Genomic DNA, 14,195 nt, shown 5'->3' on the forward strand with positions numbered 1-14,195 from the left:
CACATCAAACCAACTCCATATTGTAATTGGCCTTCACTGTTTCTTCACATCACTATTTTCATGATTATTTCTTATCTTCTCAGCTATAAGATGCTTAAGGACAGGAACCATGTCTCATACTTCTCCACTTAAGCTGCACCCTACTTAGTGTGGTTTCCTTATACATACTCAATATTGAATATTTTAAATACTTGAAGTTTCAAAATTGATAACTACTAAGAACCTAATTTGTCTGCACTACAAAAATAATTCTTTGCTTTACAAAAGGATTTATTTTAGGCCTCCTTTTAAGAAAATGGTGACATTAAGATTATTTATTTTATCAGAATTAAATTAACACATTTTTAGAAGCATTTTTTGTTCCTAAAATAAAATACAAATCTTTCCAGTAAGATAGCAGTTAGGAGAACTAGCCAGTTGTCCTGTCCCGTGGAGGTGGGGAATGGCAATGGCACTTGCCAGGCCCCAGTTAACACAACTGCAGAAGCCACTGCCTTGACCCACTTCTGCAACTTCCATATCCTTTTCAGGCTGTTTTGGGGGAGGAATTGCCCACGGCATTACCACTTCCAACCTGGGGCTGTGGGATGTGAGGGAGTCAGCTTTGGTCCCAGGACATGGCACAATGTCTTAACATGTAGTAAGCTCTTTACAGATGCTTGTTAACAGACTGACAAATCACAGAGTCAATCACAGAATATTTTATTTTACTTCAGAATTCTACTTCGTAACATTGCTACCACAAGATGTTCATAAAACCATGAATCCATGAAGCATCCATTATTTATTTCATCTTTAGGGTTTAAGTTCCAGAAAATATATGGGTTTTACAGGTATTATGGTATTATGTAATCAAGTAAAACTAGACTTTTCCCCATTCTTTCTTCCGCAATTCATTTCTTTTTATTTTTCCACTGATGGTCTTTGGCAGCTCATGAACAAATTGCACCTATTGGTATCAAGGTGGGAAAGTGTTATTCTAGCATTCTGCACTTAATAACTAAAATAAATTGTACTAAACAAATTTCATATATGGTACAGATGGTAAAATCAAGGTCTTAAATGCCTAGTACTAGAGTAGGAGAGCACAGAGCTTGGAGTGAAACTTGGGTTCAAATTACAGTTCCAACACAAGCTATCTGACCATAGGAAAGTCACTTTAGATTCTCTGAGCTTTAGTTTCCTCACCTGTAAAATGAGGAAAATTAGAATAATCCCCATTTGTGTCATTCTTTAAGGTTTCCAAAGCATCTTATTCATCACCATGTATCTTCCTTAAAAGAATGTTGATTAGGTAAGTTTAAAATCTATAAAGTGTTTTATAACTGTCAAACACTATTAAGGTTCATATTTTGTTTGAAAGGATTTGGTCTCGAAGCTTGCTACAAGGCCAGTGAGCCGAATGGTATGGCAAATTGGGGTTGGGGAATGGGGAATAGTTGAACTATAATGTTATAGATGTTAATTCCAACCCCAAGTTCTTGAGAATCAATTTAGGACATTGCAAAACATATTTGAGCATTTGTTGTTCAGTCATGTCTAACTCTTCATGACCCCATTTGGGATTTTCTTGGCAAAAATACTGGAGTGTTTGCCATTTTCTTCTCCAGCTCATTTTAAAGATGAGGAAACTGAGGCAAGCAGGGTAAAATAACTTGCCCAAGGTCACACAGCTAGTAAGTATCTGAGGCTGATTTTGAACCTGGGTCTTTCTGACTCCAGGCCCAGTGCTCTGTCTGCTGCATTAATATTTGAGCATAGTGCTTATTTAAAAACAAAAACAAACAAAAAACAAGTCCTCTTTCCCAAGACCATGGGACAGAATATCAAGTAGCCCTTCAATCTAATTCAAATACTTGCCTTTCTGGGATATTTGTATGGTGCCGTCATTCTTTTGACATGTTCCTGAAGCTCATTTTTCATTTTTTCTGGGTCATGTGACTTATAGTCAGGCTTGAGAACCACAAAGGCCTTTACTACCTTAAAAAAAAAAAATAATTCTAAGAAACATGAGATCTGCTAGGTACTTGTGATCCTGCCTTGGGTTTACCTTGTTTTCATTGTCTCTAACCGGAAAATGTTAGCATCTAATGAATTGTGACTTTCTAGTATAGATTTTAAGTAGTTTACACTTTATGCAAATAAGTTGTATGTACCAAGTGGTATATGGTGGACTGTCTTGGAAGTAATCCTGCAAACCATGTTCACATAGGAATGGGAGAAAATGGACACTTAAAAGATTCTAAAATCTAGCCTCTATCCCACCATATAATGCTGCATTGGAGTTAGGGATGATGAGAGGGCTGCAGCTCTGTTGAAGACTGTTTGCCCTTTGTTGTGAGTCTTACTTCTTTTTAAATAGAGAAGATTTGCAAAACCAGATCTTAAAACCCAACCTGGTCTCTAACTAACTTGAATTTTTAACAAATTAATCCCGTTAAATTCTGCTTAAGGGCAGTACATTATAATACTGTTGGAAAGTGTGCAGTTTGATAGTTAGATGCAAAAGTTCCAAGGCTAAGTGGATGGTGTTCTTTTACCTCTCCTCTGATTTGGTCTGGGCTGCTGACCACTGCTGACTCCAGGACTGCTGGGTGCACAGCTAGAGCATTTTCTATTTCAAAAGGACCAATTCGATATCTGAAAAGCAGAGCATTTGGTAGCACTTGATATACTGCCTAGGGGAGTGGTAGATTTATTTGTGTATAACAATGTTCAGTCTAAATAGGACATATAGAGAACAGAAAGGAAAATTACCCAGAGGATAAGATAATATCATCTGATCTTCCAGTAAACCAGATATATCCATCTTCATCCATATATCCTCTGTCACCAGTCATGTAGAAATCCCCACAGAACGTTGCAGCTGTTTTGAAAGGCTCATCCTGGCAAACATTTAAATAATATTGTATTAACATTATTGTGAATGTTATTGTTGAGTTTGGGTAGGTTTTAAAATATTCAAAAAAGGGGTGGGGAGGGGAAGACCTGACCCATTCGAGAAGTCTCTGGCAAGAAGATGCAAATGATCAGCAAGAGTTAGCTTGTAAAATAGAAATGAACCCCTGAATGTTAACTGCAACCCCAAATTATTTGGAATGAAATGAAAAAGGGAGAAGTCATGCAAAAAAAAAGGATTTTTTTATGTACATTTCTACATTTTGAAGCATTTTGAGGAGTAAGCCATAGGGTTAATTATCAATAAGAGACTAAGTGCTCAGAACAACAGGTCAAATAAGGCCTTTGCTGGGAGAAATTTTAAAAGGTTTTCACCATGGCAGGGAAAGTCAGAACAGTGAAGTTTCTGCCTTATGAAGAGGGTAATAAGGAGGCAATAAGCAGGTAGAAATAGGATCAGAAGGTAAGCATTAATTGAGAAGCAATCTCAGTCAGGGCAGGCCTATAGGAAGAGATTTAGTTAAGTACTATTTGATAGAGGGAAGTTAGCAAGGATACTTGACTAGTAGTAGTTAGGTGTGTTGTTTTGAATCTTATTCTGTTTTGTCACGTAATAAACTAGAGATTAATCAAAATATGCTTTAATGTAATGAACTTGGCTTTAGTAGTTGAATGAATCACCTACTATATTCCTACTTTTACCCACACATAAACATCCAACATCTGCCTAGTGCAATATTAACCAATTAATAGGAATCAGTATAGAATTTATCTTACAATCATCTGGCTTAAATGACATTGGACATCACATTTACTCCTTTGCAATAAGCAAAATGAAGTTCTCAGCCTCATACGCAATTAATCTGCCAACAACAATTTGTTATATGTTTGTTATGTGCCTGGCACTATGCTACATGCTAGATAGCAGAGAAGGGGATTCTCTGTTATCCAAGCATATAGAAAAGTCCTCCAGGCTGGCAGCCTAGGTGTCATCCTTGACTCCTCAGTATCTCCAATTTGTCACCAAGGCTTATCAGCATCTCTCCAATATGCCTCCTTTCTAACCCTGCTACCACTAGTGCAAGCCCTTACCACCTCACACCTGGACTACTGCAATAGCCTGCTGGTGTGTCTGCCTGCCTCATCTTCCCACTCTAAACTCCAGCCATCCAGTAAAGTGATTTTTCAAGTGCAAGTTCAACTATTGAAACCCCCACCTCACACCCACTCCCATAAAATAAAGTCCATTGCCTTCCTTTCACTTCCAGGATCAAATACAAAATCCGCTGGCATTCAAAGTCCTTCATAACCTAAACCCAGCCCTTTCCTTTCCAGGATTCTTATATTGTACTTGATGCCACTTACTTTTTGATTCAGTGACACTAGCCTCCTGGCTGTTCCACAAACAAGACACTCCAGGCTGTCAACTCCTGGCATTTTCTCTGGCTGTCTCTCATGCCTAGGATGCTCTACCTTATCTCTATCTCCTGGCTTGCTTCAAGTCCCAACTAAAATCCCACCTTCTACGGTTCTTCTTAATTCTAGTGCCTCCTAATTATTTCCTATTTATCCTGCATATAGCTTATTTTACACATTTGTTTTCTTTTTGTCTCTGTTAGATTGTGACCTTCTTGGGAGCAGGGACTGTCTTTTGCCTTTTTTTTGTATCCCCAGCACTTAGCACAGTGCCTTGTGCCTGATGATTATTGACTGACTTATTGACTGAGGAGATTTATCAGAGATATTTATTCCAGAATCAATGCGAAATGTGTCCTGTAAGGGGCTTTCTGTTTAAATTACTTTCAGACTATAACAGCAGTGTGAAGTTTTTTAGCCATCTGCAGCATGGTACTACAGGCGTAGGATTTGAGTCAGAAGACTTGGATTCACATAGTGGCTCTGCCACTTAATATCTCTGTGGACTTAGGCAAGTCATTATGCCTCTATGCCTCAGTTTCTTCAGGCTGTGAAATGTGGTTGGACTTGACCTCTAAGGTCCCTTCTAGCTTAAATATTATGCTCAGATGATTCACAGATGCCGAAATATACCAAATAACTCTCATCCATTGCATTAAGGGTCAAGAGTATCATGGTGAATTCTACCCATCGATCCTGTTACTAGAATCATAGCAATAGCCAATAACAAAACATATTTGAGTTTCCTCTAACATCTTCTTGAAGAGATGCTAGTTACCAGTGAAATAGCCAAAAAACATAGAGAAGAATGGGCCCAAATAATCATAGAAAGTTGAACCTAGAATTCCTTCATTTTACAGCTGAAGAAACTGAGGCTCGACAAGATGAAAAAACTTGCTCTAGTTAGTAGCAGAAGCAGATTAGAACCCTGGTCTATCAGATCCTAGGCCTGTGTTCTCAATGCCACATCCTTCTTCATCCACAAACCAGATCATTTACCTCAGAATACTCGACCATGTGCTATGAGCATGTTAGTTAAATCCAATTAATCAATCGACAATATTCTCAACCCTCCAAATAACCTAATTTTTAAACTTTCCCCACTTCATATTCTTACTACTTATATAAACCTGATAAAGATATTTTAGTTTAAAATAAATATGCAGTATGTCAATTACCCTCAGATTTAGCAAATTTCTAAATATTGCTAATTCCCGTTGGAGGCAGGGAGTGTTGTGAATAGTAGGAAAGGATAAATTGAGGGCAATTAAATTAAGATAAAACTTGTCATTTAAATATCATTGATATCAAAACACATGCCAATATGTCACGACTTGAAGAGAATGTTAGAGATTTATCTATTCTAATCCTTTGATTTTACAAAAGAGGAAGGCTCCAAGAACAGAAGTAATTTGCCCAAGGTCACATAGCTAGTTAGTGGCACAGCACCGACTAGAACCTAGGTCTCCTGAATCCCAGGCTAATATTCTTTCTGGCACACTGAATTGCATATTACAAGTAGTTGAGGAAAATAGTTCACATAACAATAGCTAGCACTTCTTTAGCATTTTAAGATTTGCAAAGCACTTTACAAATGTCTCATTATTTTAGGCTCATTTGAAATATACAAATTATATTAGTGCTAATAATTATAATTAATATGTATATTGTTTTATTTAGACTTTGAAAATATTAAAATCATTAAATAAAATATTCCTTACAACATAACCAGCAAATAAACCAAGTGGTCGGTTAGGTAGAACTCGGATGCCAATAATTCCTTCTTGTTTAGGGGGCAGGATACTGCCATTTTCATCTATAATCTTGAAAAAAAACAGAATGGTTTATTAGCTGAATGCTTATATAAATTGTCATATTTTAAGCCCCCTTTGCTTTGAAAATACTTAAACCGTATAAATATTATGTGCTGGGGAACAGAGTCCTTCAGAGCCCCAAAGGTGTTCAGCTGTGCTGCAGGAAGGTTGGGATGGATGTGGTTCCCCCAAACCTTTTTTTCAGGTCCTGGGATTGTGAGAAAGGGATTGTGCAGAGAATAGAAGGGAGAGGGATGTGTCCGCAGGGAGCATAAGGAAAAACTGCAGTAGAAAGTGATCAGTAATCACAGCTGACTCTGATGCTTTATACCATATTCCTCTAAATTTTTCCAGGCTTTGGAGAGGGTTAAATTGTTTCCCTATGTTGACCACTACCTCCAGTGGCATTCTCATCCTCTAATTAAACTGACTGAGCCATGAATATATCCCATTCTCCATCACTTAATTCCTATGAAATAAGATTAGAATTATTATAAAATAGGAGGAAAAAATGGGAAAGTGGAGGGAATGTTCCAAGAAAACCAAGTAGTTAGGTTGGAACTGAGTAGGAGTTAGAAACATAGGGTTTTATGATGCAGTGGTAGATAAAACAGACTTGGAATCAGATTTGGAAGGAAATTAAGTGGCCACCCAATCCAACTTATATCTGAACAAAAATCCCCTCTATAACATACCTGATAAAGTGGTCAGCCAGCCTTTGTTTGAAAGCCTCCAATGAAGGGGAACCCAACCTCTCCCAAGACATCTCACTCATTGATACCTTTTTAGGTGGAACTGGAAAGGCAGGCTAGGCCCAAATGGTGGAGAAGCTTCAATGCCAGGCAAATGAGTTTGGACTTGGCCTCTGTTCCTTCTGATTATAATGTTCACTTCAAAATGTAAAAATCTAACAGCCTATAAGACTTACATCCTATTAACTAGGACTCTGGTGTGGGAAACCTGCAGTCTCGAGGCCACATGTGGCCCTCTAGTCCTCCAAACTTCACAGAACAAATTCACAAAACAAAGTTTGGATTCAGTCAAAGAGTCATACTTGAGGGCCCATGTAGCCTTGAGACCACAGGTTCCCCATCCCTGAACCAGATGCTCAGCCAATATTTACTGATTCAATGCCCAAACATATATTACACCTTCTTACCCCCATGCCTTTGTAGATTCAGTTCACTGATACCCTTTCTCCTCTCCTCCCTTCCACTAGTCTACTCATTCTTCAAAACTAGTTTGTAAGCCTCATAAAACCAGTTATTACTATTTGTTGTACCTCCTTTTTTGGCCAAAAATAAAATAATCTGTTTTGATCACCCACCTTAATCACCATATTATAGAGACTGTGACACTTAGTAATAAGAATAATTATAAAAGAAGGGTTAAATTCAATTTCCCTGCTGCTTTATTATATATATTCTTCCAGTAAAGGATGTGTCAACCTTAACATCAAAAGCTGGAGAAGGCTTTCCCATTGAACCATTTTTAATCTTCATTCCTTTGAAAGTTCCACAGATTAGCACCTATATTTTAAAGAAAGGAAAAAATAGGACAAACCCATATATTTGATTAAAAAATTATCTTTACAATGTTAATTAGTGCTTAATCTTTTCATGTCATGATACTCCCTCTCTACCTCCCTTTAAAAAAATACATCATTCCATCATTATGTGAGGCTTCTAGAAGTATGAACTGCATACTGTTGTCTGGTTTATACTTGGGGAGTTATTTCTAAAGCAAATTAAAAAAAAACAAGTTTCTCACATTTTTAAAAAATAGATATATTTTCATTCAAAAACATTTCTGGCTACATAATGCTTTTCCTTAGGCTTTTTTTTTTTTTGGATGTTTATAGTGCCTTATTAAAGCTAGGTTTCCTTAGTTTGTGGAGCAGTTTTTTTTTTCTCATCCTTCAAAAGATTTCATAGATAATTTAGATCTCATTATTTTTGCCTTGTGAGCTTATAGTCTAGTAGAGTCCAAGTTCCATAAGGCAAGGGTCTTGGTTAGCTAGGTGGCTCAGTGGAGACCCACGTTCAAATCCAACCTTACCAGCTATGTTTTGGGCAAGTCATTGAACTTCAGTTTCCTAATCTGTAAAATGAGGATAATAATAGTATCTACCTCCCCGAGTTATTGTGAGGACTATAATGTGCTTAGTACAGTGCCGGGCATATAGTAGGCACTTAATAAATGTTAGCCATTATTTATTATTATTATTAAACTCTGTATCTTTCCTGAACTTGTACTGTATAACAAAAAAAAATTTAATAAATTGTTGTGCAACCACACCACATGTAAATATGTGTACCGTTTCTGTCTGTCCATATCCCTCATAGATGTCCAGCCCCGTCCTGTTTTTCCACTGCTCAGACACTTCAGGGTTCATTGGCTCTCCAGCACTCACACAATGCTTCAGACTTTTGAACTTATATCTTCATCGAAAGAAAATGTATGAGTGGAGGGGAAAAAAAAAGAATTAGGATTGTTTCTTATGCACTTTCAAAACAAGGTATATCATCTCCCTCCCTCAAACAATAACTTTAAAATATACCCCGAGTGCCAAATTGAGTATTTTTAGGGTTTTGAAGTAAATAATAAGTCACAATTAGTAGCAAAGAAATGGCATGACATAAAAGAAAAAGAAATGGTGGTGTAAATTCAGTACAAAACATTTACCAAATCACTCTGTCCAGTAAAATCTATAGTAAAATAAATCCAAGCATTCAACACGTATTAGGTACCTACTATATACACCAGCATTCTTGTCTATGTGATTGGGATCATTAGTTTCTCTGAACCAAGTAGGCTAGTGTCTTCTATTTGGCAGGCATTATCAGTGCTAAGACCCTTCTTATATATTCTATGCTAGGGGTTATAGTGTGAGTTGTACAGAATGCAGTGTGGTCACTGCTATGTTACTTTTAGGAGAAAAAGGGGCCTATTTATCAACCCATTTGATGGTGTAATCCTTGTTAGGTATTTCATCACCACTTACCTGGACTCCCAATTTAGCATAAGCATCCGATAGGCAGTTGGAGGTGAACAGAAGACCGTAATGGGAAATCTGGATAGGGTCTAGAATACAGAATTAGGAAGAACCATGTAACTTCAACTTCTGTAAACATTTAAGTAGTTGTTTTGTGCATGGCACAGGGCAGCTCAAAAGCATGTTTAATGGCAGATCCTGGCCTGATATAATGGAAAGAGGAATCCAGGGAATCAGAAGGAAAGGGAATAAGCATCTATTAAGTAAATACTATGTGCTTGGTACTATGCTAAGCATCTGACAAATATTATTTATTTGATTTTCACAACTACCCTGTGAGATAGGTACTACTATTATTTCCATTTTACAGCTGAGAAAACCAAGGCAGAAAGAGGTAAGTGACTTGCCTGTGGTCACACAGATATTAAGTATCTGAGGCCAGATTTTAATTCAGTTCTTTCAGAAGATCTAAGCTTCAATGCCAGCTGCATCCCCACCCCCCAAAAAAAGTTAGATAACCTTAGACAAGGCACATGGGCTTTTGTTTCTTCATCTATAAAATGAGGGGTTTGGATTTGATGATCCCTAAATGATCTCTGATTGTAAGCTTATTTAAGAGATGAAATGTGTTATACAAATACCAACAGCAAGAGAGAAATTCCCCCAGAACTCTGAACACCCTTGAGAGCATTTTACTTCCTAGATCTGAAATGCAGGCTCTGATAGAACAAGGCCCGGCATGTTGATCTCTTGGGTCCCTTTCAGCCCTAGCATTCCCCGGGTCTTTCTTTTTGTTAGCCTTACTTTTAAGATGGAGGCTGGCTCAAAACGTGGCATATAGCTTACAAACACACAAGCTCCTAAGCTCCATGGAGAAAAAACACCACTCCAAGCTGATTTTGCCCAGCCTGTGTCTGCCATATTCCACATTATATCGGAAGGGGTCAAATCCAGCCAGTACCTGAGAAAATAAAAAAAGAAGTTGTACTGTGAGGGACAGGTGGGAAGATGAGCAAAATGGTTCCAACACTTTTGTTATTTAGACAATGCTCCAATACATAGAAGAATGAAGTACCTTCCATTCATCGATAATCCTAAACCATAACTGCTGTGTGTGTGTTCTGTCATTTTAGGAAAGCCAGTGGTCCCACTAGTAAAATAGATGGTCATTGTTTCATCGTGTCTGGTCTTCACACAGCTGTGGTCATCACTTGCATGTCTGAAAAGGATAGCCAAAAAGAGTCTGTAGATTCAGTTTGGGAAATCTTTTCATTTAATCGTGAAACCCTCCTCCACCCCATTATTGTTAAAGTATCTTTTCTCATCTAACTGAATTGGACTGGTATCTCAAGAGCTGAATGCCGTAGCTTTGCATCATACAAAGGGAATGTTTTTGCATGTTCTTGAAGCCTTAAATATTAATTAAATAAAAATCAAATACAAATTCAATTAATTACATTAATTAAATGAGATTAAATAAAGCCTTAAAAGTTCTGTCCTTTTTTTCCTTCTTGAGCCTACAGGCTTTTTTGATATATTCTAACCACTATCTGTCCCTATGATAAATTACTTATCCCCTGACCCCCACTGAGGGCCTAGAATATGATGCTTTGTAGTACAGACCTCCACAAAAATCACACTTTAATAAGACATCATAACATGGAGGTGTGCCTGGATTCTTGAAAGCTATACTAGTAGAATGTAAGTTCCTGTAAGTCCTAGTATGCTAAAAGTCTTTGAAAGGCTATAAAGATAGAGAAGTTATTATAGTATTATTATCATTATTGTTATTATTTTGAGACTTGGTCTATCTTGCCCAGGCTGGAAGTGCAGGGGCTACTCATAGGCCTGACCTCACTACTTACCAGTGCAGTTTTGACCTGGTCTGGTCCTTCCCCTTTTAGGCAGCTAGGTGATACTCAGGTCTTGAGGGCTCAACCATATTGGTGCTGAACTTAGTGAAGACACTCAATCAGCTTAGCTTAATACAACTCAGAACTCCCAAGCTCAACTGACCTATCAGCCTCCAACTCTCCAGGAGCAGGGATTATAGGCATGTGCTATCACATCTGGCTACAGGTAGAAAATTCTAAAAATTAAGATCCTCTAAAGCAATTCAGCATGTATGTTGATGCTCAATAACTTTTATGTGAAGGTGCGTATAAGGGATGATGGGGAAAAAAAAGTATGTTAGAAGCATGAGACTAGCAAAATGGTAGTATAATTTTCTGCCAAGTAATCCAAACCCAAAACTTACACACACATGGAATTATGTGCCATAGAGTAATTAAAGTTGAATTTACAAAATAGAAGATGAAAATAACTTACAAGGTAGAAACCTCATCAAATAGCATGCTATAGCTTAACTACTTGATTGTCCCAATCATATCCCTATCACCCAATCCCTTCCACAGACTACAGCCAGGAGTTTTTAACTTGGGGCTCATGAACTTGTTTTTAAAAATGATAACTATACTTCAATATAATTGATTTCCTGTGTAATATGATGTAATCTTATGCATTTAAAAAACATTTTGAGAAGGGGTCATAGGCTTCACCAGACTGCCAAAGGGATCTAGGACACACCACAAATTTAAAAACCCCTGGATTAGGCACAGGCAGCACATACAATCACACAGGCACACATTTCAAGGTTCAAATGTGGGCATGCCTTACCAGATCCTCCAAGGTTAGAGACTTAGTCTGAACTCTCTCTCACTTGACAAAAGTTATCAAACATCCACTCTGCTCAACCATATAAAGGTCAGAAGAACAAACAGTTTGTAAACAAAGCTGCACAAAGCCCATTGCAAAGGAGGTGAAGGTGGAAAAGAGCTTCTGTACCTGAGAAAATGGGGAAAGCCATCTGGGATAGGTATTCCCATTCCCTTAAGAATTCCCTAGGCTGGGCCCCCAAGTCCCTTTACAAGGAGGCTAAGAGTGCCTAGTGGAGGGGGAGAGGAATTGGGAAGTCCTGAAGAGTGACTGGGAACAAAGAGTCTAAAAGACCAAAAACTTCCATGGAGAAAGCCTGAGTAAAAAGCTAGCTCACAAGCAGAAAATACAGCTCTTATGAGATGAAAGAAAGAATGAATAAAAACTAAAAGACATCAAAGCATCATAAATATTATACTATAAAGGAAAATGAAACAAAATTCTCCAATGAAGAAAACAAGTGCTATGGATTCTCCAGGGATCACAGACAACAGTAAGAAACTCCAGAATGGTTCAATAGGGAAATAACACTTTAAAAAACCCCCAAGATATTAAGATTTAAATCAGGTCAGAAATCAGTTCTTACAACACAGAATTCAAAAACACAACCACCAAGGAAGAAAAAAAAATTAAAAGCCATAATGGATAATCTTTCCAAAGAAGTAGAAGATCTGAAAAAGAGAATGAAAATTTTGAAACAAAAATAAAGAAGTAGAACATAATTTTCAAAACAAAAGCAAAAGACAATGACTTTAAAAGAACAAATGAATCCTATAAAAGCCATATTTATTGACTTTTTAAATAGAATGTGCAGAGATAAGGATTACAGGTCTCAGAAGAAATCGTGACTCTTAAAGCTGAATACCATATTGCAGAAATAATGTAAGTAAACTGTCTAGAACTTCTGAATAGAGATAACAAAGTACTGATAGACTGAATCCATAGATTACTGTCAAAGAAAAAAAACCCACGCTTAAAATTCTAAGGCATGTAGTGGTTAAATTTCATAATTTTAACAATAAAGCAATCAGGAGAAAGACCTTAATGAAGGATTGCTAATTAAAAAAAAAAACCACGATAAACTTCATTATAAATGAAAAAAAGTGGACTTTCAACAAAAAAATAGCATTTCTGAAAACAAAAAAATAGAGGTGAGCAGAATATTTAAAAAAACAATCATGCAAACAAGAGAAATGGAGGAAATGTAAACAAATTATCCAGAAAAGACTAAGTAATGAAATTAATTATCTCTTATTTATAGATTACTGTTTAAAGAAAAGATGAAAAAATGAACTGACTATATAAAAAATAAAGATGGATAATCAGGGGTCGAGAAGGTTCTGAAGAACTACAGATTCAAGGGGAGTTTAAGGCTTCAGGAGAAAAGGAAGGGCTGAATTATTATTCTGTGGACCAAATCTCATTATCCCCTATGTGAATTCCTATCTTTATGGAAATTATGACAGGGGAAAACTACATAATGGAGAGAAGGGAGATGAAAAACAGAGGAGGGCTAATGATGCACTTCTCCCCAGTCTAAAGGTGAATAGAGAAGGGGTAGTCATTCTTTTAATCTCTCAGTGAGAGCAGGCACTGTGGAAAAACAGGATAAAAGCAAGAAAAGGAGGGACTAGGATAAGGGAAGTCTTGCTACAGAAGGGGAAGGAAACATTCCTAAAAGGAGAGGTATATTTCTATGATAAAAGATAACAATCTTAGAATGGGTTTCATCTGAAGGGAATTTACACACTGGAAAGTCACGGGCTCCCAGAAAGGGTTGTATGCTGTGGGACCGCACCCTACCCCCAGAGAGGTAGGTGGCCTATAAGTCCCCTCTGGCAGCCAGTATACAGGGTACAGGTAGGAGGGGATGGTGGTGGTGACAGAATCAAAGACAGATAGCCTGGCCTTAGCAATACTAAATGATAATGAGGATGGGGTAGGAGCTAACCTCACAACTCAGGACACAGAGTGACTCCCACTACATGACACTATTCCACTTGGTGCTGCTGTCTTCATGGGAGTGATACTTCTAAGAGTGAGGCACAGCAGGAAAAAAAAGGAGGAGGGATTAAGATCTACAAATGCAAAAACAGAAATAGGGCAGAAGTGTTTAGAATCGGTACTCCAAAAAACTACATTCTCAAGGGGAATGCAGAATTAAAAAGGAACAAATGAGGGTGTAGCCTTTGATTTGGATAATAAATTCAGAATATACTAGAAAGGAATAGAAATGAGAAGAAAAAATAAAAGGGACACAAAAAACCCAACTTAAACTAAGCGGTTAGGGTAGAAAAGATTTTGAAAACCATGTGTAGCTGAAAGGGAAAAGAGAAGGGACAACTAGGTGGCGCAGT

At 37.5% G+C, this 14,195-nt stretch overlaps 1 protein-coding gene across 5 annotated transcripts in view; it reads right to left on the minus strand.

Moving 5' to 3' along the window:
• Positions 1-686: 686 nt before the first annotated feature.
• LOC114052282 (acyl-coenzyme A synthetase ACSM3, mitochondrial-like) overlaps positions 687-14,195 on the minus strand; it is a 31,799-nt gene continuing 18,290 nt past the window's right edge. For all 5 annotated transcript variants that reach the window (XM_027874823.1, XM_027874825.1, XM_027874822.1 and 2 more), the window contains exons 5-14: positions 10,199-10,342; positions 9,928-10,084; positions 9,133-9,212; positions 8,446-8,569; positions 7,577-7,657; positions 6,036-6,137; positions 2,758-2,885; positions 2,541-2,640; positions 1,861-1,980; positions 687-949 (exon numbers count right to left, since the gene is read on the minus strand). In XM_027874823.1, the coding sequence (XP_027730624.1) occupies positions 863-949; positions 1,861-1,980; positions 2,541-2,640; positions 2,758-2,885; positions 6,036-6,137; positions 7,577-7,657; positions 8,446-8,569; positions 9,133-9,212; positions 9,928-10,084; positions 10,199-10,342 (1,123 nt within the window). In that variant the 3' untranslated portion in view covers positions 687-862. The remainder of the gene's footprint in view (positions 950-1,860; positions 1,981-2,540; positions 2,641-2,757; positions 2,886-6,035; positions 6,138-7,576; positions 7,658-8,445; positions 8,570-9,132; positions 9,213-9,927; positions 10,085-10,198; positions 10,343-14,195) is intronic.

This window comes from Vombatus ursinus, unplaced genomic scaffold (genome assembly GCF_900497805.2).
Source record: "Vombatus ursinus unplaced genomic scaffold, bare-nosed wombat genome assembly UNPS02014807.1, whole genome shotgun sequence".
NCBI classification, from domain to species: domain Eukaryota; kingdom Metazoa; phylum Chordata; class Mammalia; order Diprotodontia; family Vombatidae; genus Vombatus; species Vombatus ursinus.